Below are 13,311 nucleotides of genomic sequence, written 5' to 3'. Positions count from 1 at the left end.
TGATTCCCCACGCCTCCACTTGCAGCTGCTGAGATGGCCTTGGGTCAGCCATAGCTCTCCTAGGAGTTGTCCTTGAAAGGGCAGTTTCTGTGAGAGCTCTCTCAGCCCCACCTACCTCACAGGGTGTTTGTTGTGGGGGAGGGAAGGTAGAGGAGATTGTGACTGCTCTGAGATTCAGAGTATAGGGCGGGATATAAATCCAAAATCATCTTCTTAAGACATTCGTATTGGAAAGAAGTGTTCCTCCCAGAGGGAAACCAGGCTCAGTGCAAATCTAGCTCTGCGGGAAAAACACACTGCCATTTGTGTCATTGCAAATGTATCCGACCCCTCTATACCAGATGTCAGAGGGATATATGCAGGACTCTCTCTACCCAAAGCCATTTTATCCTCGCGACAACCCTTGTGAAACTAGGTTAGGCTGCCAGATGGTGATTGTCCAACATCCTGAGACCGGCTAGCGAACTGCATGGCCGAGCACAGAACCTGCCTTATCCTTCAGCCATCGAAGTCGGTACGGCATGACCGGAGCCATTCTCCAGGTTCCAGGGGAGGAATCTTTCATACCCCTTGCAACTGAATCCTTTATTCCTCGTTTGAGCTAGAAATGCTGGAGACTGAGCCGAGGGCAGATGCTCTACCCCTGAGCTTCAGCCCCCTCCCTCTAAAAAATAGTTTCAGAAGGCAGCCATGTTGGTCTGCAGCAGAATAGCTGTGCTTGGGTTCATCAGCACCTTAGAGACCTACCAGATTTTTTGTATTTTTGGGAGTCAAAGCTCTGATATCTGATGAAGGGAGCTTTGCCTCTCAAACGTTTATACCCCCCCCCCCAAAATCTTGTTCATCTCTATGGTGCTACTTGGCTCAAATCCGGATGATTTGGGGAGAGATGGTGGCTCAGTGGTAAAGCATCTGCTTGGTCCCAGGTTCAATCCCCGGCATCTCCAATTAAAATGGGGCCAGGCAAGGAGGCATGAAAAACCTCAGCTTGAGACCCTGGAGAGCCGCTGCCAGTCTGAGTAGACAATACTGACTTTGATGGACCCAGGGTCTGATTCAATATGGCAGCTTCGTATGTTCATATGTTCATCCCCTAAAAGGAGAGCTTTCAATAAAACATGCAATTGGTTCTCAGGATTTATACCTAAGTATTTTTCCTGAACTGTACTTGGGAAATTCCCCCCCCCCCCCGTGTATTACTCACTTCCTACAGCCCTTTGTTTGCAAAGGCTGTTAACAATAAGGCATCTTGGAGGACGGGCTGTAAGTTGGAAGAGATCTGGTGGCACTTAAAACGCACACAACCAAAGAGCATCAATATATGATTACTAGGGCTATACAATTAGCAGCGGGAAAGTTCTTAGGATGGGACAACATTTAATCACCAAATAAGCACCTCTAGTTTACAAACAGTTAATATTGAGCTAAATGCACTCATATCAGAAGATCTGAAAACAGTTTTAAGCATACCAAAAGAGGTATACTAAAGGTAAAGGTAATCCCCTGTGCAAGCACCGGTCGTTTCTGACTCTGGAGTGACGTTGCATCACAACATTTTCACAGCAGACTTTTTTACGGGGTGGTTTGCCATTGCCTTCCCCAGTCATCTACACTTTCCCCCCAGCAAGCTGAGCACTCATTTTATCGACCTCAGAAGGATGAATGGCTGAGTCAACCTTGAGCCAGCTACCTGACCCCAGCTTCTGCTGGGACTGAACTCAGGTCATGAGCAGAGAGCTCAGGCTGCAGTACTGCTGCTTTACCACTCTGCGCCATGGGGCAGATTACTAGGGTTACACAATTAGCAGCAGAAAAGTTCTTAGGATGGGACAATGTTTAATCACCAAATAAGCACCTCGAGTTTACAAACTGTTAATATTGAGCTACAGGTACTCATATTAGAAGACCAGAAAATAGTTTTAAGCATGCTAAAAGAGATATACCTAAGTATATGTAATTTGATTATGTTTCTACCTGCGACCACAAACATTTAGTTGTTCTTACTGCATCCCATCCTATCTAGAACCCTTCACTGTTTATTAATTCTGAAGAAGCAACGCTGATACCCCGCCCCCCGCCCCCACAGTCTGCTTGGCTCTAAGTTTTTGTCCTCCACCAGGAACTGATGTCACCCCAGTGGCAGAAGCCAACATGCTCACGCTGTGCGGCAAAACAAACAGAATCCTGTCTGGTGACAATCCTGTCTGCTCCATAAGCTAACAGATCAACTGCACAATCCTGTGCAGAGCAAGGTTTGGCTCCAGTAAGAGTAACAAAATTTTATTCAAGGTATAAGCGTTCGTGTGCATGCACACTTCTTCAGATACAATGAAATGGATTTTACCAGTTCATACATATAGGTAGAGGGTGAACAGCAAATTAGCATACAGCATAAGGAAGATGTTTAATGGATTCAAGGACCAAACAGGAATAATGAATAATAGTTTATATCAGAGGTGGCCAAACTTGCTTAATGTAAGAGCCACATAGAATAAACATCAGATGTTTGAGAGCTGCAAGATATGAAAGTCAGATGTTTGAGAGAAGGGAGGGAGGAATTAGGGTAGGGAGAGGTGGAAAGAAAGCAACTTTAAATGTATTTTCCAAGCCGCTGGCTGGCTTGGATGAGTTATATAAAGAGACAAATGCCTTCTCCAAGCTGGCTGATGGGGTGGTGTGGGCTTCAAGAGCCACATAGTATGTGTGAAAGAGTCTCAGTCTGGCCACCCTGGGTTTATATGGTTACCACTTGTTTGGGTTTATTTCCACTTACATCATTGACGAATTGCCACACTTCAAAGAAGGCCACCTGTAAGGTCACCTCCATGCTTGAGAGGAGACGGATGGTGCATAGTGGCAGGGTCTCAGTTAATTACCCTCAGCATTCCACAATTAAGGAGACATCTGCCCATCAATCTCCAATTTTGACATATTTATTTCCTTCACTATGTTTCTATCCCCAAAGAGTAGCCACTTGCATTTTTACCATAATCTAGAATGAGTTAGATCAGAACCGTACCATGGGTGGGGGAGATACAGAGACGCAAGTTATAACTTCACTCAATATAACTGCCCCTCCAGCATATTACTTCCTACAGCCCTTTGTTTTTCCTTTATGTCCCTTCCCCTCTTGGTATCCCCCCTCCGCAATACATGGTACCTTGTGAACATAATGAAATACCAACAATAAACTGTTCTGCATGCTACTGACAGCCTTATTTTACACACCAGAAATCTGTGATTGAGCACTGGACAGCTGAGATAACCTACAAAGGGGTTGAGTGCATGATGCACTCCAAAAAATTATAAGAATCATTTTCTTATTCCCAGCAGTCTGTACTAAACATTTAAAGTATGGAATGAAGCAGACGATGGCACAATATGGGAAAACAGTACAGCATGCCTAGTTGTTGCAAGTAAAAAGCAAATTACTGTCTGCTCAGCGGTGACAGTTCACTCAATAGTATGTTATAGTGGTTACAGCATCAGGCTAGGCTCTGGTTCAAATCCCTGTTCTGCCACAGAAGCTTACTGGGTGACCTTGGATCCGTCTGTCTGTCTCTCTCAGCCTAACCTACTTCATGGGTTGACCTGAGGATAAACTGGAGGTTTGGGTGCCCGCTGTGGAGAAAATCCGGGTACAAACATCTAAATAAAGTTTCAAAAATCTATTCCATAGGAAAGGATTAATTAACAAGAGGTGAAGCTTTGGAGGCGCAGGATTCTGATTTTAAAACAGATCCACAGTCAGCAGGAGGATCAGAAACAAACAAACGAATTGCGATTTACAACCTGGCCCCGCAAGACTGTTGATCTAAATATCTAGATGAAAACATTAGGAACATCAATGAGAAACTGGGGAAAGTTACAGATTGAAACATACATCAGAAGCACATCACTGGACAGGAGAAGGGAATGAAAGCTGGTATACTAAATATAATGCAAGACCATGCAATCTAACTTTACATTCCCCAATACAACTTGTGTTTCTCCATTCACTGTAATGAAAATTGCTTTAAAATCAGCCACGCTTCACAATGAAGGTATTGACAGATTTTTTTAAAAAAATGGAAAAAACAACCTTCTGTAGGCAACGTAAAGCAAGAAGGGATTTTCAGCCAGCAACAGGACCCAAGAGTCAAGAGCACCTTTTTTTCCTTTTTTACACATTCTGAATTGTAGAATACATACAAGTCTACTGTAGGGTTTTAATCCCAGATGGAGGCCTTGATGCCCTTCTTTCTTCTCCATTTCAGATTAAATTCTTCATGCATTTTTTTAAAATATAAAATATAAAAAATATTAACTATATCAAGACCTACATATTTTGACTACCTAGTCAAAATGATTTTTTTGGGAACTATTAAAAAGTATACATGAAAAAGTTTTATGATAAAGCCCAGCGCACGCAAGGAAGAGGACTCCAGAGAGAGACAGATTAACACCCCCCCTCCGTCTTTTATATCCTCTAATGTGTGCGCTTTCCAAACAGCTTTTGGCTTAATACACAGAGATTTAACTTTTGGCAGGGCAGCTATATTTGTGGAGGGTGCAGGAAAAAGCTGAAGAGAGATATGTTTATGTGTTTAACTTTCAAGAGCAAGATTTTACTAGCACTTTAAAGACCAACAAAATTTCCAGGGTTTAAACTGCGAGGAGCATTGACTTGCAAAAGCTTATACCTTGGAAACCTTAAGATCAAGATGATTTAGATCAGTGAAAGTTTCTACCCTACTCCTACACAAATGTTGTTAGTCTTTACCGGGGTGGCCAAACTTGCTCAACATAAGAGCCACACAGAATAAACGTTAGATGTCTGAGAGTTGCAAGACATGAATGTCAGATGTTTGAGAGCTGGAAGAAAGGCAGGCAGGCAGGCAGGCCAAGCCAGCTAGCTTGGCGAAGTGATTTAAAGAGATAAATGCTTTTTCCAAGCTGGCCGACAGGGCGGTGGGGGCTTCAAAAGCCATGCAATTTGTGGGAAAGAGCCATCCTTGGTCTTTACGGTGCTCTGACCTGGACCTTTATACTTTTCTACTCCTGGAAACCTTATTGCAGGGGTGGCCAAACTTGCTTAATGTAAGAGCCACATAGAATAGACATCAGATGTTTGAGAGCCACAAGGCATGAATGTCAGAGCCACAAGACATGAATATCAGATGTTTGAGAGAAGGAAGGAAGGAAGGAAGGAAGGAAGGAAGGAAGGAAGGAAGGAAGGAAGGAAGGAAGGAAGGAAGGAAGGAAGGAAGGAAGAGAGAGGTGGAAAGAAAGCAACTTTAACTTTAAAGGCATCTCCAAACTGCCAAGTGGCTTGGCTTGCAGAAGGTATTTTCAATTCCAAAAACCTTCATTGGCATAACTAGAAGTTACTTAAAGAGAGAAATGCCTTCTCCAAGCTGGTCAATGGGGCAGTGGGGGCTTCAAGAGCCGCACAATATGTGTGAAAGAGCCAAATGTGGCTCTCAAGCCACAGTTTGGCCACCCCTGCCTTACTGGTTGCTAATGACTCAAATCTTGCTCTACTACTGCAAGCCAACACAGCTATCCACCTGAAATTATTCTAACCTTTGAATAATTCCTCTGCCACTGGAGCATATTATAACTTGTAGAATCAGCCTGAAGAGTCAATTCGTCCGCCTAGAGAGGACGGACAGCATCCCTGTGTCAATGCCTAATCCTTTATCAGTTTTCCAAAGCCCTGCATCAGAGGATGCTGCCTTTTAACGAACCATAAAAACACCTCTGCATTTCACTGCCAGATCCAGTTGGGGGGGGGGGAGCTAACCTTGCAATCCTTTGTGGAGTTGCTCTTGCCAAAGCCAATTGAAAGCAGTGAGCTTGGACTGGAGCAAGTCTGCCTAGGATTGCATGGTTACGGGAACTGGCAGGACCAAAGGGGCACACAAATCTCTTGCGGTCATCACCATCTGACTACAAAACACCACTGATGTCACCCAGCCAAGAGAAAGCGGCTATTCTTTGCCTAAGGAAGAAAAGGGGGCAATTGGCCACTCAGTGCCCCCAGATGTGGCACACTTGCCCCCTCTCATGGGCACACAACCACCGATGCTCAGCAAAAGGACCAGCTGCTTGTGTAGCCTCAATACCCCCTTTGGGGCTTTCTGCTCTGGCAGCTTTTTAAAAGCATTTTTTAAAAGTGTGCTGCAAAAGATGCTGTGCAAGAAGTTCCCAGGGAAGAAAGGAAGACAAGGAGGGGTAAGAGAGGTAAAATGAAAAGCCGTTAAAAGAGAGGTCAGATGAGGACCAGAAAAAGAGGTAAAATTGGGAATGGATAGCTTTGCAGAAGGCGGGTGCTGGATGCTTCCCGGGGCTCGTTTTTAAAATTTCCTGCCTCCTCTCCGGCTCTGATCACACATCCTAAAGAATGCACTTTCAATGCCCTTTCCAACTGGATTTTACTGTGTGAACTGACAAAATCCAGTTGGAAAGTGGGGTTGGAAGTGCATTCTTTAGGGTGTGCGATCGCAGCCCAAGACTGGAGGCGGTGTGCGATGCTCCATCCATCCGGAGTCACTTCGGTTCATGTCTTGCAATTAAAATTCCCTCTTCTCTGACAGGAGGCGAAGGGCGATGCTCCATCCATCCATCTGGAGTCACTCCGGTTCATGCCTTGCAAGTCGCAAACCATTAAAATTCCCTGCCTCTTCTCCGACTGGAAGCGGCGGGCGATGCTCCATCCATCCACCCGGAGTCACTCCGGTTTGACTTCGGAGCGGGCGCGCTTGTTGGGACCAAGGGAAGGAGGGGGAAATTAGATGGAGGGGAAGGGGAGGGATGGAGGAAGGCGGCCGCAGAGTGACATCGGGCGGCTGCCCCCCGCTCGCCCCCTTACCGGCTTGAGAAGTCCAGCAGGTCGGTGTCCTCCTCCAGCAACAGCAGCCGCCTCTCCCTTTCAAACCACCGGCTGGGGCTGCGACTGGCGGCGGCCTCCTCAGCTCCCTCTCTCGGGCGAAGGAAGGCTGAAGGAAGAGGAGGAGGAGGCGGCGGCGACAGCCGCCCCGGGTCACAAGATGGCGCCCAAAAGGAGCCGGTCGGAGGCCATCCCCGCCGCGCGGAGACCGCGCCGGGCCGCTCGGAACTACCGCTCCCGTCGTGCAGCGGGGGGCGGCGCCCGTTCTCCCCCTCCTCCCGCCCGCCGCGTTGCATCACGGGGCTCGTAGTTCGGGCCTGGCCTGGCTTGGGTGTGACAGTTAAACTTCCACCGCGAGGCGGGGCTTGGAGTTTGAGGCGCCTCAAGGCTGGCCGGAGCTGCTTCGTGGCCGCGACGCTGAGAGGAGGGTGGAGGGCCGCCTCAGGAGGACGAGGACGACGCTGCCCCTCTCCCGCCTCTCTCCCTACCCGCCCGGGAGCTCATTCGGTCCCCTCAGGGGCTCCTTGGGGGGCGCGGGACCCTCGCCTCAGCTGCCAAGGCCCACCCGGGTGAGGAGGAAGAGCCAGGGCGCCCATGGGGGGGTCTAGGATGGGGCCTGGGAAGGGCTTGAGGGAGCTGGGAAGGGGCGAGTATGGGGAGGACGACCACCAGCAGTGCTCCCTCCAAGCTGGGTGAGTGTGTGCTAGCTCACAGTTCTTTAGCCTCCAGCTCACACCTTTTGGCTCAGCTCAGGAAGGAGGAGCCCAGAGCACAAGAATTGATGCAGCAGCTCACAACTTGAATGCCAGGAGCTGACAAAGTAGAATTTTTGCTCACCAGACTCCACAGCTTAGAGGGAACGCTGGTTACCACCCAATGTTCCCTCTAAGCTGCAGAGTCTTGTGAGCAAAAATTCTACCTTGTGAGCTACCAGCGTTCAAGTTGTGAGCTGCTGCATCAATGATTGTGCTCTGGGGTCCTCCTTCCTGAGCTAAGACAAAAATGTGTGAGCTGGAGGCTAAAAATCTGTGAGTTAGCTCACACTAATTCAGCTTAGAGGGAACACTGCTCACAGTATTGAGTGTATTCGAGATCAATGTTCCCTCTAAGCTGCAGAGTCTTGTGAGCAAAAACTCTGCCTTGTGAGCTACTAGCATTCAAGTTGTGAGCTGCTGCATCAATGATTGTGCTCTAGGGTCCTCCTTCCTGAGCTAAGACAGAAATGTGCGAGCTGGAGGCTAAAAATCTGTGAGTTAGCTCACGCTAATTCAGCTTAGAGTATGCTCACAGTATTGAGTGTATTCGAGATCAATGTTCCCTCTAAGCTGCAGAGTTAGCTCACGCTAATTCAGCTTAGAGTATGCTCACAGTATTGAGTGTATTCGAGATCAATGTTCCCTCTAAGCTGCAGAGTCTTGTGAGCAAAAATTCTACCTTGTGAGTTACCAGCATTCAAGTTGTGAGCTGCTGCATCAATGATTGTGCTCTGGGGTCCTCCTTCCTGAGCTAAGACAAAAATGTGTGAGCTGGAGGCTAAAAATCTGTGAGCTACCTCACGCTGACTCAGCTGAGAGGGAACACTGGTTATCAGTCATTCCCTTTAAGCGGCAGAGTCTTGTGAGCAAAAAGTCTGCTTTGTGAGCTGCTGCATCAATGAGTGTGCTCTGGGATCCTCCTTCCTGAGCTAAGACAAAAATGTGTGAGCTGGAGGCTAAAAATCTGTGAGCTAGCTCATGCTAACCCAGCAGGAGAACATGGCTGCCCACTTGGATCTATCAGCTTATCAAGAACATTGGTTACCAGCAATGTTCCCTCTAAGCTGTGGAGTCTTGTAAGCAAAAATTCTACTTTATGAGCTACTGGCATTCAAGTTGTGAGCTACTGCATCCATGAGTGTGCTCTAGGGTCATTTTTCCTGAGCTGAGACAAAAATGTGTGAGTCGGAGGCTAAAAAATTGCAACCTAGCTCACGCTTAGCAGGAACATTGGTTACCAGATGTCCTCCTTTTAGAGGACTTGTCCCGCTTTTTTGGTGCCTGTCTTTTTTAAAAAAACTGATGAAAATGTCCTCTTGGAGTTGGAAGGTTAGGAATATTCCTAGATCCAGGTGGGCAGCTGTGTTGGTCTGAACCAATAGAACAAAGTTTGAGCCCAGAGGCACCTTTAAGACGGACAAAGTTTTATTCTGGGTGTGAGCTTTTGTGTGCATGCACGCTTCCTCAGACAGAATGAAGTGAGCTGGTTAGTTGGAAATTCCTAGTTACTATTAGGTGGGTTGCTGGGTTGGTTTGAAGCAAGAGAACAAAGTTGGAGTCCACTGGCTCCTTTAAGACCAGCAAAGTTTCATTCTGGATATAAGAACAAAATTTGAGACATCTGCTGTGGCACCTTTAAGACCAACAAAGTTTTATTCAAGGTATAAGCTTTTGTGTGCATGTGCACTTCTTCATGCGCAGGAAAGCCTATACCTTAAATAAAAATGTGTTGGTCTTAAAGGTGCCACTGGGCTCAGATTTTGTTCTGCTGCTTCAGACCAATATGACTACCCACCTGAATCTATCTGGGTATAAGAATTAAACTTTGTTGGTCTTAAAGATGCCACTGGAATCAAACTTTCTTCCACAGCTTAAATAGCAGGGATATTTGAAAATGAGATTTGTCTTAGCGATCACTTGTTTGAAGTAGTCAGTAAGGAAATATAACAAAGTTGGAGTCCAATAATGCCTTTAAGACCAACCAAGTTTTATTCAGAATGTCAGCTTTCATATGCATGCAGACTTCGTCAGATGGTGAAATGGGGTGCAATGAGCAGTGCTACACACAGCTGGTGGGCAGTGGTTAAGCATGCAAAGTGGTACAAAGTTAGAATCCAAGAGCAAAATAGAGAAATTAACAAATTGAAGGAACAAATTGAAATTAGTAAATTGAAAGAAGTTTGGTCTGGATAGCATCTGCTTGGGAAAACAACAAAGGCAGTAAAACATGTCAGAACTGGAGAATGATGGAAAGAGCATCGCAAGGCAATAAATGCAGAATCAGCTAATTGCTCTATTGCTCTTCATTTTTGCATTTCAAAATATGATAACCCATATGGTGTCCAGTTAAGCAATCTTTTTGTGGCGCCTCAAACACTAAGACTTTTTTGTAATTCCAGCCCAAAATGACAGCCCAGAGAGCGACTTCCCTGCCAGCAGAGGAGAAAGTTGCAGTTTCCAAATTAACAAGGAGTCTCTGGGAGCATCTTAGAAGATTAGGAGAGCAATCTTAAATGGGTCTACTGGGAATCATACTCAGGTGTATTCAAGGAGGCTTACTCCCAGAAAGGATTGCAGTGTTCTGAGGATTGCACTGCAACACGTTTTTCTCTTTTATTCCAGCCCAAACTTTTGGAGGACTTGGCGGTGGCGCCCTCTCTCTTCAGATAGGACGACTGATTCTCACTCTGGAGGCACTCAAATTTTTAGTTGAGGATCCCTTTGTCCCATTTGAAGAAGACTTGCTTTCCTCCCATTCTGCAAAAAGTTTGGGCTGGAATCAAAGAAACATGCTAGCCTTCTAAGGTGTCCCCTTCTCTCAGACTCCTTGTTTTATTTTGACTGCAGCTGGCGCAGAAGTCACCCTGTGGAGTGTTATTTTGGAGGTGTTAAAGGGTAAAAACCAGCGCTGTGTCGCCACAAGAGGAAAAAATAGAACCGCAGCTCATGCGAACTTGCCTGAGTTCTGTGTCACACTTCTGGGTGACCAAGCTGTCATTCCCCTCGGATTGCTTGCTGCAGTCATTTAAATGCAAAGTTGAGTAGCTGTGGGGGTGGAGCTCAGGGAGGGGGCTGGAGGCATCTTGTCCCCCTCTCCCAATGCCTCTGTTCCACTCATGGCCAGGCTTCTTCTGTGTTTTCCCCTCGCTGACTTGGGGAAAGTGCATGGAGCATGCTCGTTTAATGTAGATCAGGCCAAATGTTCTCCATGGTGTAGTGAAAGGGCATTAAGACACGAAGCTGGTCATGTTAGCTTAACCCTGTGAGCTGCCTTGTCTTCTGTGTGTTTGCTCTGAAGTAAATTCTGCTGTGTTCTATAACCTGTTAAAGCAGGATGTTTGTCTCTCTCCCCGCCTCCTTGGAGAGTGTTGGCTGAGCACTTACACAACAGAGCTGCACAAATTGATTCAGTTGTCGAGAAATATTTATTCAGGAATGAACATAAAGAGTAAAGATAGGCTCCTAGCCAGGGCTGGCTTCAGCATACACTGTGGTTGGGCGGCTGCCTAGACCCAGGGCTTCTGGCAGGGCCTAGGGTTGACCCCCCCCCCCCCCACATGCACACACCCTCACATTTGCTAGCATTGCCTTGTGCTCCCAGGCACACGCATTGCCCAGTGCCACTGGGAAATGGTCTGCAAGCAGTGGTGAGCAGGGGCATTGGGAGATCGCACAAGCAGGCAGGAAAAGTGCACTGGCTGAGAGAGAGAACGTTGAGTATGACACTTTTGAGAAGAAACAGGATATTGCCCTAAGAGCAGCAATTTGGAGACAGACAACCTCACTCATCAAGGAAGAAGGTGCTGACCCTGCTATCCTATCTAACCTCTTACTGCTCCCTGCAAGGTGTTTCTTCTCCTTTCGTACACCAGACATTGCTTACTCCAGCGGAGAGCGCACATGGATCTGAAGAAGTAAGCTCTTCTTACAACTTACGTGCTGGAATAAATATTGTTAGTATTTAAGGCAGCGCTGCTGGACTTCTGCTGTGTTTGTGCCTGCCTTTCTAACATATTCAAAAGACACGTATATTGGTGATTGAAATACCTGCATTAGTAGTCCATCTTGTTCCCTTCTGACATTATTTCAGGTAGCTTGTTCCCTTTTCTGCTTTTAATACTGCATGAATATTTATTCATTTAAGTGCCTATTTGTTGCTTTTTTAAAAATAAAACCCATTCAAAAGGAGTTGCAAAGCAATCAGGCCACTGGGTTAGTAAAGGTGTGTGACGTTCGAAGCACCAGCCAATCAGTACTGTGCACAGCTGAAATCTGCTACAGACTGGGCAGAATCAGTTGCCTTGAGCTTTATTCAGGACAGGGCATTCTGTGTCCATGTAAGATGTGGTACTTTTACAACTGCTTGACAGCTCACAACTGTACACCTAATTCCCTATGTAATTTAGTGATACTTGAATTTGAATTGCAGTAGTTTTGACCCAACATGCCCAGATGAATGGGTCTCATCCAAGACAGTTGTATGTAGTTTGAATGCCTGTAACTTGTGAATGTATAGGCGGGGAGAGACTTGAGGGTTTATGGTTCACTTAGCACCTTTTTCTTGCTCTATATTGGTATGATGAACTGACCATAACCTTAATTTGAATTTTTTTGTTTCAGAGTAAATGGGTTTGCATGACGTTTCCTACAAACTAAGGCAGTTCCATGTCTTGCTTGGTAAGCATGTATTTGATTTACCCTTGCTTTCAATTTTGTTTTGGGTAGAAATTTGCCTCCTGTGTTTAAAAGTCATCATAATCACTTCCTCTTCTTGCCTTTGGTTCCTTTATCTTTTAAGTTAAATTTACTAGATTAAAAAAACCAACAGAGAGAACGGGAGAGTCCAGTTCTTCAAGAACATTGCCCGCTGAGAGCCACAGCCACTTGGCTGTGGGTTCTTTGAGTGGTAAGAAAGGGCTACAGCCAAGAAAGTGAGAACTCAGTAATGCTGGTCCATGATTGATCTGGTGTGGCTCAGAAACTCATAGCTGCTAAGCACCATTCTATGTATCGCATTAACATTAAGCTGCTCTATATGGATTGGCCATGCAGCGTTTTGGGGAAACCCTCAGGAGTTAATTGTCCAGTGTTTCCAGATCACAACAACTGTGGAAAAGTTCTTGACTGTTCTCATAGGGATTAGTAGGCAGCATAATTATATTGTTTCTTGGATGAATTTGTTTACTAAGTGAGGGTTCCAGCTCCTCGTACTGTTACAGTTCAGCCAGTTAGAGAGCACTCCGAAGCAGGCCTATTCACAAGTATGTCCTATTTTGGTGTAGAGGCAATTTGGTGTAGTAGTTAAGTGCGTGGACTCTTATCTGGGAGAACCGGGTTTGATTCCCCGCTCCTCCACTTGCAGCTGCTGGAATGGCCTTGGGTCAGCCATAGCTCTGGCAGAGGTTGTCCTTGAAAGTGCAGCTGCTGTGAGAGCCCTCTCAGCCCCACCCACCTCACAGGGTGTCTGTTGTGGGGGGAGAAGATATAGGAGATTGTATGCCACTCTGAGTCTCTGATTCAGAGAGAAGGGTGGTGTATAAATCTGCAGTCTTCTTCGGTCTTCTATTTTATTCAGTGGCACTTACTCCCAGGAAAGCATTTTTAGGATGCCATACTAAGGCTATGAATAGGGATAAATCTATATGATGTTCAATACATGGCATACACTGTAATGTTTATGCATTT

General features: G+C 46.1%; 2 protein-coding genes across 4 annotated transcripts in view; one reads left to right on the top strand and one right to left on the bottom strand.

The window, feature by feature from the left end:
• The window catches only part of TRAK2 (trafficking kinesin protein 2), a 58,188-nt gene extending 51,121 nt beyond the window's left edge, over positions 1-7,067 (bottom strand). The window contains exon 1 of the mRNA XM_060257112.1: positions 6,854-7,067. The gene's annotated coding sequence lies outside the window, so the exon portion shown is untranslated. The remainder of the gene's footprint in view (positions 1-6,853) is intronic.
• A 159-nt stretch (positions 7,068-7,226) lies between these two features.
• Positions 7,227-13,311, top strand: part of STRADB (STE20 related adaptor beta) — a 28,909-nt gene continuing 22,824 nt past the window's right edge. Inside the window, exons 1-2 of one of the 3 annotated variants that reach the window (XM_060257213.1) lie at positions 7,227-7,299; positions 12,247-12,303. In XM_060257213.1, the coding sequence (XP_060113196.1) occupies positions 12,292-12,303 (12 nt within the window). In that variant the 5' untranslated portion in view covers positions 7,227-7,299; positions 12,247-12,291. Of the gene's footprint in view, positions 7,441-12,246; positions 12,304-13,311 lie in introns of all 3 variants that reach the window. The other 2 variants (XM_060257212.1, XM_060257214.1) reach the window with 2 other exon arrangements.

Source organism: Heteronotia binoei, chromosome 16, assembly GCF_032191835.1.
Source record: "Heteronotia binoei isolate CCM8104 ecotype False Entrance Well chromosome 16, APGP_CSIRO_Hbin_v1, whole genome shotgun sequence".
Classification (NCBI taxonomy): Eukaryota; Metazoa; Chordata; class Lepidosauria; order Squamata; family Gekkonidae; genus Heteronotia; species Heteronotia binoei.
The sequence above is the reverse complement of the archived record's forward strand: the minus strand, read 5'-3'. Positions and strand labels throughout refer to the sequence as shown.